The 19,119-nt window shown below is 58.0% G+C and overlaps 1 protein-coding gene across 7 annotated transcripts in view; it reads right to left on the bottom strand.

Annotated features, from left to right (window-relative positions):
- The window catches only part of PTPRS (protein tyrosine phosphatase receptor type S), a 60,581-nt gene extending 41,717 nt beyond the window's left edge, over positions 1-18,864 (bottom strand). For 6 of the 7 annotated variants that reach the window (XM_044916714.1, XM_044916645.1, XM_044916619.1 and 3 more), the window contains exons 1-5: positions 18,755-18,864; positions 12,873-13,018; positions 12,154-12,295; positions 6,608-6,796; positions 444-554 (exon numbers count right to left, since the gene is read on the bottom strand). In XM_044916714.1, the coding sequence (XP_044772649.1) occupies positions 444-554; positions 6,608-6,796; positions 12,154-12,295; positions 12,873-13,018; positions 18,755-18,845 (679 nt within the window). In that variant the 5' untranslated portion in view covers positions 18,846-18,864. Of the gene's footprint in view, positions 1-443; positions 555-2,949; positions 2,968-4,647; positions 4,657-6,607; positions 6,797-12,153; positions 12,296-12,872; positions 13,019-18,754 lie in introns of all 7 variants that reach the window. The other variant, XM_044916652.1, reaches the window with a different exon arrangement.
- Positions 18,865-19,119: the final 255 nt, after the last annotated feature.

The following is a 19,119-nucleotide window of genomic DNA, read 5'->3' as shown; positions in this document are numbered from 1 at the left end:
CGGAGTCTGGAGAAGCAAAGCAAGCACACAGCAAGGGGGGGGGCCGGGCACGACACCCCACAGAAGCCGACTGGGAGGGGGGGGGGGGGGGGCGGGGCAGGGCAGAGGCCTGCAGGCTCCCCCAGCCCTGTGGGCCCAAGACTGACCCCATTGGCCCTGCCCCGTTCCCTCCTGCCTCCCCACCAAGTCCTGCAGCCCATGGGGTGTCTGTCACAGGCATGAGGGTGGAGGGTGTAAGCACCCCCCATTTTAGAGGTAAAGAAACTGAGGTCCAGAGAGGGATGCCGCCTCACCCAAGGTCCTGCTGTGACCAGGGGGTGGGGGGGGGCCCTCCTGCTCGGGTCTGCAGGGAACAGGGGAGCCCGGAGGCTGTGAGCCCAAGGAGGAAGGGGGAACAGGATAGGACGGGTCCCTGCCTTCGACCTGGATACGGCGTTCCCTACCTCGCACGTAGAGGTTGGCGGGTGAGGAATAGCGCACGCCGGCGCTGTTGGTAGCCACGCACTCATATTTGCCTTGGTCCGTCTCCTCACTGCTCTCGATCTGCAGGGCCCCTGCGGGGAGAGGGGAGAAAGCCTGGCCAGTCAGGGAGGGCCTGGGCCTGGGCTGGGTGGGCTGTCCCAGAGCCCCGTTCCGCCTGTCTCTTGTTCTGTCTGGGCCAGAGAGAGGCAGACGAAAGAGATGAATTAGTCTAGAAACCCTGGCTGGGCTGGGGGGGGCTCCCTGGCTCGTCTCCCCTCCCCCCAATCCAAGTCTAGCCCCAAACCAGCCTAAACACACTGCATTTCCCCTGCAAAAGTCCTCCATTCTCACTGGGAAACCCAGTGGATGTCTGGCTGGTGCTTCAGAAATGACCACCGGCTTTAACTACAGAGCCGGAGAGGTGTGTGCCACAGAGGGGTGTTTGCAAAAGCACCAAGTGATGCTCTCCAGGCAAAGGGCATTCATAACCCACAGCAGTCATCTGTGAGACCCTGGGCCCTCAGGGGCGGCCACAAGGAATGTGCAAGTTCAGGAAGCTCGTGGTTGCCCTGCTGGTTTCAACCAGTGCCCATGTGTAAATGAACACAGGTCTGGGTTCCTCGAGTGTGTTTGAAATGACAGGTCTCAAAGCCTGCAGTGCCCATAAATAGAGACAAGGTTGTCTTTCTTTAAGACTAACTGAAATTTTAGGACTGGGATACCTCTCACGTTAGCTAAGGGAAAGGATGTTGAGACTGATATATACATCAAGTATGTTTGAAATAAAAAACTTGGATTAAAAGCCCCCTATACCTGAGATTAATTGAAGAGGAGCTTGAATTTCCCCATGGATGCCCCTAATGTCATCTACGCAAGTCTGAATTCACCCACCTGTTTTAAAACCACAGGCCTGGATTCAGGATCCTGGTGCTGATGAGTAATCATTAATAAACTTCCTCAAGTGTGTTTGCAATTACGGTCCTAGACCCAGGTCCACGGCACTCTTGGGTTAATGGGGAAACTTTTCAAGTGTTTGAAATCAGAGATCTGAATGAAAACCTCTAATACCCACAAATAAAATGGAGGTTGAAGTGCCACAAGTGTGTTTGAAAATAACAAGCCAGGATCAAAGAATCTGTTGGTCATGAGTGAATAAAAGTTTAAAGAAGAGGCCAATTTCCTCAAGTATCCTTAAAATCATAGGCCCAAATCAAAGGTCTTAATGCCTATGAGTATATGAAAATAGAGCTGATTTCCCCTATGTTTGAAATCACAAGCCCAGATCAAATATGTTACTTCCCATGAACATATGAAAATGAATGAACCTTCTCAAGAATATATGAAAGCACGGGCCTTGATCAAACACCACAGTGCCCATGAGTAAATGAGAATGAGGCTAACATTTCCCCAAGGTATCTGAAACCACAAGTCTGGAACAAATCCTCATTTTCACAAGTAAATGGAGCTGAGTGAACATCTTTAAGTATATTTAAAATCACAGACCTCAAAAAATACTTGAACACCCATGAGTGAATAAAAACGAGGCAAATGTTTCCACAAGTATGTTTGAAATCAAAGGCCTGGATCAAAGTTTTCGTTTTCATAACTAAATAAAACTGAGTGAACATCTCTAAGTGTGTCTGAATCACAGGCCTGGAGCCACATGCTTGTTGACCATGAGTGAATGAAAGATGAGTGACTATCTCCAAGTGTGTTTGAATCACAGGTATTAGAATTCCTGGCACCAGGAGTCCAAAAATCCAGTCCAAGCTCCCAAGAAGTCCCCTCTACCCAGCTATTCATGGCTGTCCCATGGAAATGACATGGACCCACAAATTAGGACCCCAGATTAGCTTCTTTGTGGGCTACAGAAGCAGGTTCTTCCCCCATATCCCACACTTCCTACTTTCCCCCAACCTCAAGGCTCTGAATAGCAGGCAGGCAGGCATTACTGTGGAGGCCCAGAGAGGGCAGGGAGCCTGCTCTAGGTCACACAGCATCCCGTGGCAAAGCCAGGACCAGGACATCGACTTTTCCCTAGGGTTCCCACCTAGGCCTATTCTAGTCTATTCCAGTCAGCACTAGGGGAGTTGGCCTTTGAGACTGCCTGTCTCTCTGCTCCCTCGGGCAGGACCCTCAGATCAAAAGGACGGGAAGACTGAGGCTGGAGAAACACAAGGCCTGTGTGCAAAGCAGTGATCAGAATCTGCTTCCCAGAGCGCTGGGGGGACATGGGAGGCACTGCTCCTTCCTGAGGAGACAGCCCCTTCCCTGAGGCCAAATGGCCTGAGGGGCAGCCATGGCCACACTCGGCCCCCCAGCCATACACAGCGACATAGACACAGAGACTGGACAGACACTGGGCAGGGTGGCAAGGGGGAAATATGTGGAAGGGGCCTGGGTGTAGCCCCCCATGGAGCCTGGGGGGCTGGGTGGGCAGCAAGAGAGAGCGTGAGTGGGCAGGTGGGTGAGGAAAGAGCCTCTTACCTCGGATCGGAGTGCTTTCTGTAAGGGAAGCAGAGAGAGTCAGGTGAATTTCAGAAGGCAGTCCTGGGGGGCCGGGGGGGCCCCAGGGAGGCCAGGCTGGGCCACAAGCCAGGCCTGTCCACTCTGCCCCCAGGGGGTGGGGGACTGAGCCAGCCCTGAGCCTAGGGACCCTGCAGGGTCTGAGGGCTTGTCAGTCAGGAAGGCTTCCCACAGGAGGCAGCAGTCTCCTGGGGAAGGAGGGACTGAGTCCAGAAGCCCCTCTAGACTGTTCTTAGGGGTGTCCCTATGGCCCAGGGAGGTCTCTGGCCTGGCCTGGCCCTGTTGGCTGCCTTCCTTTTGGGCTGAGGGAGGGAGGTCACGGACCTCCCTTTCTTCTTTCCTTCTTGGAAGGGACAGGGAGCGAGGAGGGTCTTGGGAGTCTTGTTAGAGACAGGGGAGAGGGGTTAGTGCCCCAGGGCTGGGCATTAATAAAGCAAAGGGAAGGCGTTACAGACAGGCCAAGTAAGGGGGATGGGGAGAGCAGCAAGGGGGAGTGAGGGCGGAGGGAGGGCCCTCCCGCCTCCTTAACCTCCAAAAGGAAAAGAGGAAAGGGCGATCTGCACGTTGACCTGGGCGCTGGGGGCAGGGGACAACTCAGGACACACAAAGAAGGCGGTCCTGGCTTGGAGATTTATACCCCCAGCTCATCTTCCTGGGAGAGATCCGGCCCCCTCTCTCTCTGCTGACGGAAGCTGATAACCCCACCAAGAACAGGTGGAGCCCGGAAACCCCAAGGCCAGGGCAGCGTGAGAGAACACAGCTCCTTCCGCACAGTGAAAGCAAACCGATGGGCAAACGGATGCCCAGAGGGGCCGGCAAATTGTCACACTATGAGCCAGAGGCAGGGGTGGGCTCTGAACCCAGCTCTCCAGCCTCCCAGACCTCTGTATTACCTCTTACAAAATCCTCAAACCGACGAGGCCCCCTTCTCCTCTTTACTCGGGAGGAAATGGGAATTCACTTAAGGTGGCAATGACGACCAGAACCTAGGTCGGTGGGAATCCAGAGGCCAAAGAATGGGACCTCCCAAGATGGCCAAACAGCCCAAGGCCACTATATATTGAGGGGAGAGGATATGTCTCTTGGGTATTAAAGGTGGTTCTACTGCTTAACCCGAGCAAGAGGAGAAGGAACTTTCATGGGCCAACATCAGTCATTCTCACTCTAGTAAGAATTAGCCCTGCAGTTGGTTTCAGGGCATTTAGGCTGGATGTTGGTAAAAGAGGGAAGTGCCCAGTGCCAGCCCAGCTGGAAAGGTCCTCTCTCCCTCTCAGACCCAGCTCCCAAACTTCTGCAAGTTCCTCATTTTCCAGCAATGTCAAGGCTGGGGGACTGTTAAGTGCAAAACTCCACTAGCTCTAGGATTCCCCTAATTTCCCCTTAGCCCCCATTCTGAGGTCTGACCGGCCCCCTTGTGGCCTTGTGTTTTTTCCTCTTTTCCTTTTGGGCTCCTCTCTCTGCAGCCCCCTGGTGCCTGACAGGGGAGGGCTGGGTGGCTGGTGGGGGAGGGGGGTCGTTAGTAAACATGCCACGTGGAGTGGGTCATCGTTACTGTCACAGTGGCTGTTAGTCTGCGGGGAGGGGGCGGGCGGGGAGCGGGCGGGGAGGGGAACGAAGAGGGGACGTTAGTTGTTGACGTGGTGAACAAATGAGACTTACCAAAGGTTTCTGAACGTTTACAACAGAGGGACAAGAAAAGAGAACAGGATCATTAATGGGTGTTATGCAAAAGCCTGTATCCTCACTGGGGCGGGGCAGGGAGGGGAGGTCAGAAGAATAATCAGATTATGATCAATAAAGCAGCTCACGTTTGCTGAGCACCTAGTCTCTGCCAGGCATTCCGTCATGAGCCCCTCACACCACTGCCAGGGAGGAGGTGCATTATATGGTCCTGAGACCCAGAGGAAAAGACCTTCTCTAGGACACAGCGGACACGGGCCCAGGCGGCTGGGCCCTGGGCTCCCTGCTCTTCATCAGCCCTGTCTATCGGGGCCCGTGAGGGCAGAAGCCAGCAGGGAAGGAACTGGATCCTCAGGCTGCCATCATCCCCCAGCTGAACCCCCCAAGCTGCAAGTATCCTCAGACAGGATAGGAGGAGGAAGGCTGTCTACCCCCCGCCCCGCCCCGGGGCAAGGTCCAGGTCTCTCCAGGGAAGAAACTCTGGCCTTAACGTCTTTCCCTTCTCAGAGCTTGGGTCTGAGCTGGGGAGAAGTGGAAAACAAAGGACGGGCAGACAGACCTCTCAGAGGATGGGACCGGGCAGTGAGTGGGGGCATTAAGAACAACTGGGAAGCCTTCAGGCAGGGCTGGCTCCAGGGCGGGCGGGGGGAGGGTCCTCAGAGGAAGTGGGGAGAGAAAGCAAAGTGGTGTGCCCCAACTTGTGTAATCACAGTGGACGAGAACACGCGGGAGTGCACGCGGGCACATCCCTACCACGTTTGCACACATGGGGACTGCAGACGTGGCCTCAGCCGTGTGCATGCGCCCGGGAGGGACAGTAATGTGGGTGCGCGTGCAGCCAAGATGCACGTGGACAAGCTCTGCTCTGGGAGGGAGAAAGCGAACCCACGTGCAGGCAGCACGGCCTGCGTTGGACCTCACGCGGGAAGCAGGTCAGGCCGGCATAGGGAGCCCAGACAAGCACATGTGGACTTGTCATGAAGCAGTGGGACAAGTGACAGAACACAACAGCCCCCCCAGACAGACACACAGATGGGGCACGTGGGTGTTATGCCGAGACACAACTGTGGAACCACCCATCCCAAGGTGGCCAAGGCCTTGTGCTCTGGCCCGGCCAGGGCCTGGACAAACAAGCTGGACTGCCTATCTGTGCCCCGTCACATCCCTAGTGCTTTGGTCTTGGAGACACTCTCTCCCTGCAGCTCTCTATGGCTCCCCATTACCTTACCTGTCTAGGGCCTCCTACCTCCTCTGTAAACGCTCACTGCATCAGCACTGGAAATACTCTCTTGCCTTTGCCTTAGACATCTCCCCTCTACTCTGGCCTGTCTGGACCCCATTATATCCTCACTGGACAGGTCTACGGCTTCAGCAGAGAAGACGCTCTCCCTCCGCCACCTTCCACGCCTCCCCATTACCTTGACTGTCTGTGCCCCACCACACACCCAGTGGTTAGGCACTGAAAATGGCCATCCTCGCCACTCTCCACGGGCCCCCCCCCACCTCTGCCTGTCTGAACTGCACTGTGTCCCCACTGCTGGGGCCCTGCTGATATGCCCCACCTCTGTGGCTCTCCATCACTTGCAACATCTATGCCTCATTAGGACGGCGCTGCTTGGGGACTGGAGACACTGCCCCTGTGATCTCTCTAGCTCCCCATCACTGTGCATACCGGAGTCCATTATAACCCCAGTATATGGACACACTCCCCTCCTACCATCTGCCATAGCTCCCCACTGCCCCTGCCTGTCCATGCCCCATTATATCCCTGCTGGCTCAGCTCTGAAGACACTCTCCCCACGCCAATGCCCTCCCCATGGCTACACATCCCCTCTGCCCTTCTGTCTCCCATTAGTCCCCAGGGCTTGGGCCCTGGAAATGCTGCCCTCCCCCCGCTGCCCTCCATGGCTCCCGCATCCTCCCGGCCACCTGTGCTCACCTGACCGCAGCTGCTTTATGCGCCCATTGCTGGCACTGGGGTCCACAGGCAAGAAGTCCTTGAACCAGGTGATCTCGGGGTCGGGGTTACCACTGGCAGCACAGAGCATAGTAGCTGTCCGTGTCCGCTCCACCACCTTCAGCTGGGGGCCCATGTCGATGTTGGGGAAACCGGGGGGCAGCTGGTCCTCTGAGGGTGGAGACAGGGGAAGAACAGGGCGGGGACCTGGTTGCCACAAGGATGACCCTGCAGGGTGGGGGGGAAGGGGCGGGTCCAGACCCTAACTGCCGGGGGCAGCTTTTGTGGCTTGCTTCCTGCTTGCATCACTCCCACGGGAAGTAGTGCGGGGGGGGGGGGGGGGGGGGGTAGATAGGGCCAGACCGGTGCTTCTCACTCAGGGCCACTCTGCCACCTGGGGGACAACTAGAGAGGTCTGGGTGGGGGGGATTCTAATGGTCACACCTGGGGTGGGGACCAGGGATGTTGCTCAACACCCCATAATGTCCGGGACGCCCCCTTCCCCCCGCCCTGAAGAATGACCCAGCCCCAGTGTCAGCACGGCCCATCGGGGAAGATGCTGGGGGTCCTTTAGAGCATCCAGAGCTAGTTTTAAAAACATAAACTCAGGCGCCCGGGTGGCTCAGTCGGTGAAGCGTCTGCCTCTTGATTTTGGCTCAAGTCATGATCTCAGGGTCGTCGGATCGAGCCCCTCATGGGGCTCTGCACTCAGCAGGGAGTCTGCTTGAGGTTCTCCCTCTCTCTCTCCCTCTGCCTTCCCCCCGTTTTAAAAAATAAACACATACACATGTAAACTGAAGCCCACCACCCCCGTGCTGCACACCCTTCCACTGTGGTCCTCACCACCCTCTGGGGGGACCCTGGATCCTCGCCCACGCTGCCCCGGCAGCCCCGGCAGCCCCGTTTCGAGCCACCCTCACACTCTTTGTCCAGCCACACAGACCTCCTTGTTCCTCAGAGACCTCAAGCTCCCTCCTGCATGCCCCTTGGCCTCTGTCTACGTATCCACATCCCCTCAGGCTGGCTCACACACCTGAGCTACACATCCTCCTGGACTCCAGTCTGAGTGTCCAACTGTCTGAGTGTCCAACTCTATCTTGATGTACCTCTGTCGCCCCCACGTCCCCACTGCCCGACACAGGGCCTGGCACACAGTAGGTGCTCAATAAATGTTTGAAAAGCTCAGTTCCAGTTGCTGTTAACCCACGAGAGTCACCACGCCTCCAGGCCTCAGTGTCCCCATTCACTGGCCAAGGTCTAGCTTCCGTCCGTGGTCAAGGGGGTGGGAGAGCCACCGGGAGGAGAATACGCCCCTCTCCCTGGAGGCCCTCAGCCCCTGACGTCCAGTGCCCGGCAGGAACGTGGCCGTGGGCGGAGGCGATGAGGCGGGCCATGTAACTGGCAGGTGGCCTTCACTTGCCTGCCTGAGAACCTTACCGGGCTCTGTGGCCTAATTGAGCTGGCGTCACGCCAGGAAAGGGAGGCAGCTCAAGGGCCTCCCAAAGGGTACCACCTGCTCCCCGACCTCCACTCTCCCTCTCCAGCACCTGGACTCCAGATGCCTTTTGCTCTGACCCCGAACACCCCCAGCTCCAGTCTGGCCTGTCATCTGCAACGGACAAAGGATTCCCCAGGGCCAGGGACCAGGCTCCTCAGTGCGAATTTAAATAGCCACTCGCCCCATTACAGGCCGAAAGGAGCCCCACTCCCCCCCCAGTTCATATTGAAGCCCGAACCCCCAGGATCTCAGAATGTGAAGATCAGGTCTTTAAAGGGGTGATTACATTAAAATGAGGTCACCGGGGTGGGTCCTAATCCAATCTGACTGGTGTCCTTGAAGGAGGGGAGACCAGGACACAGATGTGCAGAGGGACAAGTACGTGAGGACAGGGGAAGACGACAGCCATCTGCACGTCCAGGAGAGAGGCCCCCTGGAGGAACCGGCCCTGCCGACACCCCGATCTCAGACTTCCCACCCCCAGGACTGGGAGAGAATATGTCGTTTAAGCCGCCCAGATGCTGGGACTTGGTTACAGCAGCCCTGGCAAACCCATGTGGTCCCCACCCCGATCCTGATGGCCAAGTGACAACAAAACTGATCATGTGTGGGGGCTGGTGAAACTGAAGGCAAACATGCAGGAACACGGGGGGGGGAGGGGTACAAACCCTACGAGGAGGGATGCCCTGGGGCCACCTGCCAGAGACCCCTGACCCTCCGCTCCGCAGCTACGGTTTCCACGTGCCGTACCCTAGAGGAGGAATGCAGAGTGGCTCTGAGCAGCTAAAGGCTGGCAACAACCTAACCAGCTGTCAGCGGGGACTCATCCACACACTGGGCCACCCAGGGGATGTGATACAAAGTCCAGACACACTGCTAAGTGGACAGGGTTCAAAGTGAAAGATGGTATAGAAGAAGGATCAAAAACTACCGCCCCGAGGCCAAACTCGGCCCTTGGCTTGTTTGTTAATAAAGCTTTATTGGCACACGGCCACACCCCTCTGTGTCCATGTCATCTACAGCAGCTTTCCGGCTCTGACAGCAGAGCTGAGTGGTTGCAACAGAGACTGGCCTGCAGAGTCAAAAATATTTCCTCCCTGGTGTTTTACAGAAAAAGCTTGCTACCTTCTGGAACAGATGCTGCTGCTATCCATGTGAAGAGAAACGATACACAGGTGTTTGCTTACAAAGGCCCAGAAGGGGCAGTGGGCATGGTGGGTGCTTTGGGCCCGGGACTGGGGGACTGGAAAAGAGGTGGGCGAGAGACCACCATGCAAGAGAGACTGGGGCTCCGGGCACGCCATGAGGAGGGGAGGGAGACAGGAGGCCAACATGGGGCAGGGGAGATTGCAAGCAGGGACAGCACCATCCCATTCCTCCAGTGGAACGAGAGAACTGCAGTCTCGGTCCAGGGATGCATGGAGGGCCAGTGGCCCCGGTCCCAAGTCCTGAACACTATGTACCAGGCACTCTGCAGGCACGTTCCTGTGCTCTCCTCAAAGATGGGACCTATTTCCCAGAGGGGGAAACTGAGGCCCGGACAGACACACAACTGCTCCACGTCATACAGCCAGGACACAGCCAGGCTGAGATTCGTACCCAGGCCCAGTTAAGCCCAGAGGAAGCTGGGAGGGGCCCGCTGAGGCACCCCCAACCCCCCAGACTGGACCTACTCGAGTCTGAGGAGGGGTGGCTGGACCCTGTCCAAGGTGGGTCAGGCCCTGTTGGTTCTTCTTGGGGCCTGAGGACTGAAGCGCAGAGGTGCTTCTGACTGGCTACCCATGATGTCACTGGAGGTTAAGGCGGAAAAACCCGGCCTCCCTTCTTGGCGCTCCAGGCTGGCAGGTGCACACCTGCTCACCCGCGAACGCATCCACGCCCCAAGTGCGCTCACACATGTGTGCAGCCCTCAGGGGTCCCCGCCAGTGCGTGTGGGTGGCAGCCAGCGGCATGGGGGCTGGCAGAGGCTGCGGCCACCTGACGGTACCGAGAGCTCCTAATTAAACAAAGATGTTCATTGCGTACCACGTTGTGCCCGATTCCTCGGAGTTTAATTAAAACAACAGCACAGGAGGCGTGAGCAGGGTCCACAATCAGAGGGCAGGGGAGGGAGGTGGGGAGAGCTGGGCCCAACAGCCTCACCCTTCCCTGCCAGGCGGGAGAACCCTGGGCCTCAGGGCCCCGAACTGGGGTGGGGCGCTGTGAGGACAGGCGCTTGCTCCTGGGTCAAAGGCCCCGGCTGGCCATCCAGCCCAAGCACCACGTCCTCCAGGCGGACGAGAACAGAGCAAAGCCAAGGAGGCCTTGATGGGGGGGAAGGAGGGGGGGCAGGGAACACAGACGGATCTTTCCCCAGACTCCAGCGACTAGGCGGCTAATAGATTCACAGCATGTCCTTTTAACTCTCTGAGCGCTTACAATGGAGGCTGGCATGGGGCAGCGGGAGGCAGGCTGTTCCGTCTATGCCCGGGAAAGGTCAGGGCAAGAATATCTGCTGGGAAGAGGCAGGGCGGGGCGGGCCGGCGGAGCGAGCTCCCTGCCCCCTTCCCCCCTCCCTCCCCCAGCAGGACAGGCTCCAGGACCTGCGTGGAGGAAACTATGGGGCCTCTTGCCAAACGGACAGAGCGCTCGGAGGGAGGGACCCCGTTCAGGTTGCACCCAGGGTCCAAGACCAAGTGCCCCCTGGGGCCAACATGCTGCCCACCCGGCTCTGCTGCCCTGGGAGAGGCTGAAGAATGCCACCCTGGACGCCACAGAAGGGCTGGTGGCAGCCGTCCCACTAAACTCGGAGTGCGAACGATGTCGCTGGGTAGCTGGAGTCAGCCAACCGCTTGGTCCCTGGGCGGGGCCCCGGCCTCTCCCGCACATGCTCCACCTACCTGGATCACGTGACTCCTCGAGGTGCGCCTCATTATTCCCCACTCGGGAGGTGAGGGCCACGGCTCAGGGAGGTTTATTAGTTTGCCCAGGGTCACACAGCTACAGAGGCTAACACCCCCTGCCACAGAGCAGGCAGGAGGGAGCAGCTGGCGGGGGGGCGGGGTCTGTGGCGAGGCTGTCTGAAGGGTGCTGTTTTACAAGGAGAACGTGATTTCCTGGTGCCCCCAGCCCACCCAAGCGAGGCTAGCCGACAGCCCAGCAAAGCAGTGTTCCCGAAGGATCTGTGTGAATGCACGGGAGGTGGTGGGCAGCTATTTGCGCCTGTCCAACATCTATTCCTCCTTTGTCCCTTTGGGGGAACCGCCCCTTGCTGACCCTGTCTGTGTGGGCTGATAACATCCCTGACTCCAGGGAGGACTCTGCCAATGGGAGTATTTGTTCCTCTGGGCACAGTAACCTATTCAGGGATGGCTACCTAACCCAACCGGGGCAAGGAACCGTAGTCCCGGATCATCTGGTCCTCTATTTGGGGTGGGGGCCTGTGAGCCTGGAGCTACTGGGGGTCATCCCACTGAGGACACAGTCACTATGGAAGAAAACAAACCCAGAAGCAGAGAGAGGGTGAGACCTACGAACACTGCATGAGTTCCTGGATCTAGCTGAACCTGAAGCTGGCGCCTCCACAGACATTTTCATTACACGGATCAGTGAATTTTCTTTCTTACGTGAACCAGCTTGAGGTGGATCAGGCTCTTGTAATCATTAATGATTAATTAATAATCTTGTAATGATTAAGATGACAAATGGGGGGCACCTGGGTGGCTCAGTCAGTTAAGCGTCTGTCTTTGGCTCAGGTCATGATCCTGGGGTTCTGGGATCGAGTCCCACATCGGGCTCCCCCTGCTTGTGCTCTCTCTCTCTCTCTGTGTCAAGTAAATAAAATTAAAAAAAAAAAAAAAAAGATGACAAATGGGGATGACACTAGTCCCTTAATGCCTCTCTTGCCTGCAAAGGCTCACTAAATCCCCTCTGGTAGGCTCGGGCCGCACTGGTGTAAAGGTCCCCCAAAGAGGAAATCCAAAGCAACATTTTCAATGATTCTAAAACCCGGGGCCTGGTTCCTCCCCACCCACCCCAGGGAGCCCAGTACCTCGGAGGACAGTGAGCTTGGCATGCACCGTGACCTCCCCGACGGAGTTCTGGGCCACGCACTCGTACACGTTCTCATCCCGGGGGGTCCGGAGTGGCTGGATCCTGAGCACGGCCCCCGCACTCTGGTCAAACTCGATTGTCTGTCACGGGCAGGGGAGAGAGAGCAGGGTGAGGCTGAGGTCCCCGGGGTGGCTGGCAGAGGAGCTGGGGATGTACCGTCCACATGGGTGGGCGTCCTGTGCAAACGCACTGCAGGCAGAAACGGGGCCCAGGCCCGTGCAGGTAGGAGGGCCTGTGTGTACATGGGTGTGTGAGAAGCACAGGCAAGTCTGTGTGACAGGCGTGTGAAGGCATGTTGGCCGTAGAAACGTGTACATCCGATCGTGTGCGTGTTCTGGAGTTGTGTGTAAGGCTCCACGTGCGAGATGGGACAGAGAGGGTGGGGCCTTGCTCGAGGCCACACGGCACACGGCAGGCAGAGCAACCCAGGCTGGCCGGGCCCTCACCGAACAGGCAGGTGGGGCGCATGGCAGGGAAGGGGTGAGAGCTGACCGGGCCACAGACGGTGGCAGCCTGGCCTGCCCCCCCCCCCCCCGCCCCGTGTTATAGCCGGGAGATGTTTCTGTGATGTTTGTGGCTGAGCGTGGCTGAGCCGCTGTGGCCCCACCTGGGGAGTGGCTGCTGGCCCCAGACCGTCTCCCCTCACCCCTGACTCACCTCAAAGCGCTGGGAATTGACCTTCTTGCCTTTCTTGTTCCAGGTCACCCGTGGCTTGGGGTCGCCCGTGGCCTGACACACGAAGGAGGCCACACCCCCCGACACACCGATCTGGTCCTTGGGTTCTTTGATGAACCTGGGGGGCTCTGGAGATAGAGCAGGAAGAGGAGGGGTCTGGTGGGCCCAGGCATGAAGCCAGGAGCCCACGGGCCCATGCAAACACACCCTCCCTCCCCACGCCCAGCCCCGAGACCACAGCCACACACGCTCACATGTGCTTCCAACCTCACAGGGGCCGCAGAGGATGGTGGAAGGGGAGCCCTCCCCCAAGACTCTGGGGTCCTCAGATTTTGTGCCTGGAAGGCCCCCGTGGGGTGCCCAGCCAAACCCTGGAGCGTCCTTGGCCTGGAAAAGACTTGCAAGGAGATAATCCCCTGGTGGGACATGTGGGGAAACTGAGGCATCAAACAGGGAAGCAGGGGGTGACCAAGGGATCTGAGGTCACAGGCCGCATTGGAACCCAGGGCTCCAGCCTCTTAATCCATGGGAGGCGTCCAGACTCGAGGGGCCAGCGCCGGAGGCAGGAGCTCAGAAAGGTTGATCCAGCTTCCCCAGGCTTAAGATGCTGACAACCATCAAAGCAAGCACTTACTAAGCACCTAGTGTATTCAGCGGTGTAGCTCAGTAACATGTGACCCTCTGATGGCGCTGAGCGCAGGGCCCCAGGGTCCCCATTCGACACACAAGAAAACTGAGGCACAGAGAGGCAAAGCCTTTGCATGGACACACACAGCCAGCCGTCCGGTGGCTGAGCCGGGATTTGAACCGGGATGGCTCCCGTGCCCACATTCTTGGCCCTTCCCGGAGAGTCTCGAGTGGGGCCTACCGGGTCTTTAACCCCCGACAGCCTCCACCTTGCACTTTAGTAGCACTCCTGTGAAAGTACATTCCCGTTGCTCTCTCGTTACTGACTTTTCACGGTGACCGCTAGACGGCCCAAAGCGATACTGGATCTCCACTCACGGTGAGGCTACAACGGGGCCCGTGAAATGAAGTCAGCGACTCCTGAGATTTTTTACCGACAGATTCAAGGGCTGCAGCGGGCTGGTGAGGTCCTTCCAGAAACAACCTAGCTATCCAACGAAAGGGGACGGGCTGCATGTCCTCGGGGCTGCCCCGGAGCGGGACGCTGGGCAGCACAAAGGGACGAGGGCGCTTTCCTAACTAGTAGCGCAGGAACAGCAAGATCTAGATAGTGTAAGACGCAAAAGAGCGAGGGGTAAAGTATAGCGGATATTACTGTTCATGTGAAAAGAAAAATCAGAGAGGGGCAGAGAACCGGGGGCAGGGGGGTGGGGAGAGTGCGTGCACGCGCACGTGTAGAAGTGAAGACTGCCCCGGGAGAGAAACCGGGTGGCTGGACACGGGGGGGGGGGGGGGAGGCTTCCTACTTGGTACCTTTGTGAGATTTACAACTGTTTAAAGGTAAATGGAAATTATTTCTTCAAATCATTCTTTGAACAAAACGGGGAGTCCATCCCAGTGGCCTGAGAGGCCTCACCTCCCTTCCTCGAGGTTCCGCTCCCACCGATCTGACCCTGTGAGATATTACTGGTGGTCCATCTCTTCTAAAATCAGTAGACCCACTGTGCGCAGGCATGTGCGGCCTCATTCCACTCCTGTGCACCCCTGCAAAGCTGTGGAGGTTAATCATGTGCAGATTCACGGTGGAGAAGCTTGCTTGAGGCCACACAGCCCCGGGGGACAGCACCCGCCTTTGAACCTGGGTCTTTCTCTCCATAGGCACGTGTCTTAGGCCTTGAGCCTGATGGGGATGTTTTACTCTGTGCACGGAGCCCTGGGTTGGGCCCGCCTCCCTGGCTCTGCCTGCCTGGGCGGCCCCCTCCTCCAAGCCTCAGGAATGGCGACTGGGGCCATGCATGTCCCCAGCCGATGTCATGGAGGAAAGTCACTGTGGCCGGGTCAGGAATCTCACTTGGGGAAAATCCTCTCTCAGGAGCCCCTGGAAGGAAGGGCAGAAGTGAGCTCCAGGAGGCATCCAGCTGCCTGTTTATGGCTCTGAGCTGGGACACACCCCCAGCACACTCCATTCAGATCCGGGGGAGGAGACACAGCGGGAGCCCCTGCTGTTCCTTCCTGCTGGAGTCCCTTCCTCCTCCCTTCATCTGGCAGCTTCCACCTCAGTTAGGCCAGCACCTCCCCTGGGGAGCCTTCTCAGATTACCACAGGCTGGGTTAGGAGCTCCTCGGTCGGTCCCCACCACTGCCTGGGCATCCCCCATCACAGCCTTGATCATGCTGCGCCGAAACAGCTGGTTATGTGCCATTCAGGGTGGGCACGGGGTCCTCAGGCCCCCACCACACCTCTCTGGTGACCCTTGACAGCCACCCAACACCGGACCCAGTGAAACAGCCCACTCGCTCCTGAGATCCCCCTCTCTGCAGGGCTGATGTCTTCTCAGCCCATCTCCAGGTGGCTCTGGGGTCGCAGACAGGCTGGAAGAGCTCTGTCCACTCCCCGCACCCCTGTTAGAAAATTCCCTGTGGATGCTTGGGTTCTCTCCTTTGGATGAACCCGCCCCTCCTCTTCTTGGCAAAGGGGCCCCCGACCCAAGAAAGACACCCTGCGGTATGGCAGTCACTTGTGGGGAGCCACCATCCCGTCTGTCCTGGGCCAGGTGGCACTCAGCGCTGTTCTTGCACCCGGGACACAGAGAAGCAAAACGAGGGGTCAGGGAGGGTGAGGGACGTGTGCAGGGTCACCCAGCTCATGACGGATGGGAGCTACGATCCCCCCCGGGCCCGATCCGGTGACCTATGCCAGGAAGGGGCACATTCGATAAATAGGGTTGTGGGTCCTCATCACTGAGAGCGCACCCCAGGTGTCCCCGGTCTTAGTTCAGGGTGGCGATGCTACCGGCATGGAGGCTGGGGGAGCCCTGGCCGAATTCCGTTTTTCCACCCCAGACTCCACAGAGGAGAATCCAGCGCCAGCGCCGGAAACCCTCCCGCCTGTCCCCTCCAACCCCACCTGGGCCAGCCCCACGGCCTCCTGGGAAGGCACCACAGGACCCGAGGCCCTTTCTAGAGCAGAAATCGCTCCTCTTGGCGCTGGCTGGTGGTTTCAGCTGCCCACGTGGGCTCTCTGTGGCCTGACGGCCCCCACCCTCCACGGCTCCCTGAGGGCCGGGGCCATCCCCCGAAGCTGGCCGCACACAGCATGGTGGGTCCCAGATGACGGAGCTCCTGTGACACAGATCCACTTTCAGAGGCAAGCTGCCGCGGCCTCAGAGAGGCGGCCCTGGGTTTGAGTATAGGGCAGCACCTAAAGTGGTACAGCAATAGTAATTCCTGGGCTCACTGCAGGGGCACCCACTGGGCCTGCTCCAGCTGCACACCAGGTGCTAATATCCTGGGCCACCCTCTCTCCCTGCTCACCTGGACCAGCAGCGTCACCTGCGCCCTGGTCCCGCAGTTCAGGCCCTCGACCCCTGGGCTGTACTCCCCATAACGACCACCAGAGAGCGCCGGTGAGTACCCGAATCTTGGTCCCACCCTCCTCTGCCTACTGCCCCTCCAGGGCTCCCACCTCTCTGGGGCAGAAGCCCAAGTCTTCTCTGAAGCCCCCAAGGCCCTGCACGACCTGCTCCGGCCCCTCCCTGCCCTTTCCTCCTCCCTCTCTCCCCCTCACCCACTCTGCTCCAGCCACACGAGCCCCCTGTCTGTTCCTCCAACACGCCCGGGTCCTGCCCCAGGGCCTTTGCACATACTGTTCCCTCTGCTTGGGAGTTCCCACCAGATACTCATAGGCTGTTCTTCTCAGCTTCTTTAGGTCTCTGCTCAGATGCCACCTCGCTGCGACCTTCCCTGATGTTCTCCCACACCTTTAAAATGCAGCCCCCAACCCTCACCTCACACCCACATCCCCAGCATGTCCACCATCCGACACACTTAGTGCTTCTCCCTCACTAGATTATGAGCTCCGTAAAGGGGTGGGATGTTTGTTTTGTCCCCTGTGGCTAACCCAGTGCCCAACACAAAGTAGATGCTTATTAAAGACGCACTGAATGAATGAGACCACAAGTCGCTGTGGTCAAATGACAGAGCTGGGATTTAAACCCAGGCCAAGGCAGTCTCCAAATCCTGTGGCCCCTCTCAACCACAATGGGCCTCGGGTCTGGCAGCCTCAGTTTCCCCAAGGCTGGTAATTATGCCTGGAGCAAGATGTCAAAGGAGTAAACATATTATTTATTCAACCAGTGTAAGTTAAACCAGCAATTCTCACCCTGGGGTGGGTGAGGCATTGTTGCCTGCAGACGTCTGTGGTCATCACAACTGGGGGTGCTCCTGGCATGAAATGGGTGGGGTCAGGATCCTGCTTGACCCCCCCCCACAGTGCCCAGGATGCCCCACCCCAAAGAACAATCTGACCCTGCATTAAATGAATGAATGAAACGCTAAAATGCTTGTTGCCTTTGGCTTGCTGTTCCCACTGTGGGGAACAGAGCCCAGGAAGGCACAGGCCTGGCAAAGTGACTGGACAGATCACAGCCCAGTCACGGCTGGCTACAGGCCTGGAAGGCGGTGTGGTTGTGATGGTCAGGAACCTGGGCTCTCACACCACGTGGCCCGGGTTCTAATCTCAGTGTGGCTACTTCCTGGCTGTCATGAAACCTTGCTGTGGCTCAGTTTCTCCATCTGTACCATGGGAACGATGAGAACAGCATTCATCCCATCAGGCTGTGGTGGCTGATCTGAATGTGTTCGGCATCTACTAAAAAACAACATGAAAACGGGAAAAAGCAAGAATCCCTAAGGCAAGCGTGCATGTCTCTGGTGTTCTTGCCCAGCAGCCATAATTATTGTCCTCATGGGAGCATGGGACTGTGGGCCTACTACGTGCCAGGAAGCAATATTGTGTGTCTTTGCCTCAGGAATGCTGGGGTGTGGATATGTTATGAGTCTCATTCAGTCAAGGTGGAAATGGCAGCTGAGAGAAGTTGAGTCACTAGCCGAAGGCCACACAGCAGGTTGATGGCCAAGTCAGGATTTAAACCCAAACTAAGAGATCCCAGTTTCTTTCCTGCTGGCCTGACCCTGTGTGTCCCCATGGACCTGAGTGACACCTCCTCTAGGCCTCCCGTCATAGGTTCAGTCTTGGTACTGGGCCCAGAACTGACCCTCATCCTTTCCATGTTATGGCCAGAAACAAAGCCTTACCCACCCCCAAACTACACCAACCCCTTTCTTCACCTCCAGACCTTTCTGTGGGCTAGCACCTTCACCAGTAATGCTCTTTCCACCAGCAAACTCCTACACACCCACAAAGCCTCAGCTCCAATGCCCTCTCTCGCAAGAAGCCTCTCCTGGCTCCACCTGGGAAGGTCTGGTTGCTTGTGTATCTGCCACCTGGGCCCTGGTGCTTCTACATGTGGCAAGGGAAGGTGAACTCTGCAGCTTCACGGAGGGACTTCGAGTAAGTCCCTGCCCCCTCTGAGCCTCAGTTTCTCTCACTGGAAAACGTGGAAGGTAATGGAACCAGCCGGCTCAGCATTAGGAGGCTGGAGAGAGGTGAAACAGGCAAAGTCTGGATTAAGCAATGGCCATGGTACGGAGCTGACTCTGGGGAAACAGCCATCACCATCACCATCATTACTGTTACTGCTTTTAATACCATCGTTATTATTGGCCTCTGAGCCTCCCAGAACCAGCGCCCAGTAGGCACTTCGCTCGGCCTCCTTCGTGGAGCACAGAGGCTCTGCTTGGCCACACCAGGGGCCCCAGGGAGGAGGTGGGGACATGTGCACTCACACACACGTAAACACGGACTTGGAAACCCACACGTCCCGCACAGACTCTTACCTTCTGCTGCGCAGCCTCCGACCAGCAGGACCACGAGGAGGCCGATGGGACCAACCACAGATGCCACGCCGGGGCCCCAGGCAGGCGCCATGCTTGGCAGCTACCTGCAGCCTCCGGCCTCCGCCCTGGAGGGGGACGCCCCCCCCCCCCAGTCCCTCGCAAAGAGGCCTCGAGCCAGCCGAGCCGCCGAGCCGCCAAGCCGCCGAGCGTCAGACGGGGCAGCTTCTGCAGAGACAACGGAGGCACCGTCAGAGGGGAGAGAGGCAATCTGGGGGCCTTCATGGAGGAGGCAGCGGGGGGCTCACAGAGGGGTGCAGGAGAGTCATGGGGTTGGGAGAAAGGGTCGCAGGACAATGGGGGGGATC

Source organism: Neomonachus schauinslandi, chromosome 1, assembly GCF_002201575.2.
Source record: "Neomonachus schauinslandi chromosome 1, ASM220157v2, whole genome shotgun sequence".
In the NCBI taxonomy this organism is placed as follows: Eukaryota; Metazoa; Chordata; class Mammalia; order Carnivora; family Phocidae; genus Neomonachus; species Neomonachus schauinslandi.
The sequence above is the reverse complement of the archived record's forward strand: the minus strand, read 5'-3'. Positions and strand labels throughout refer to the sequence as shown.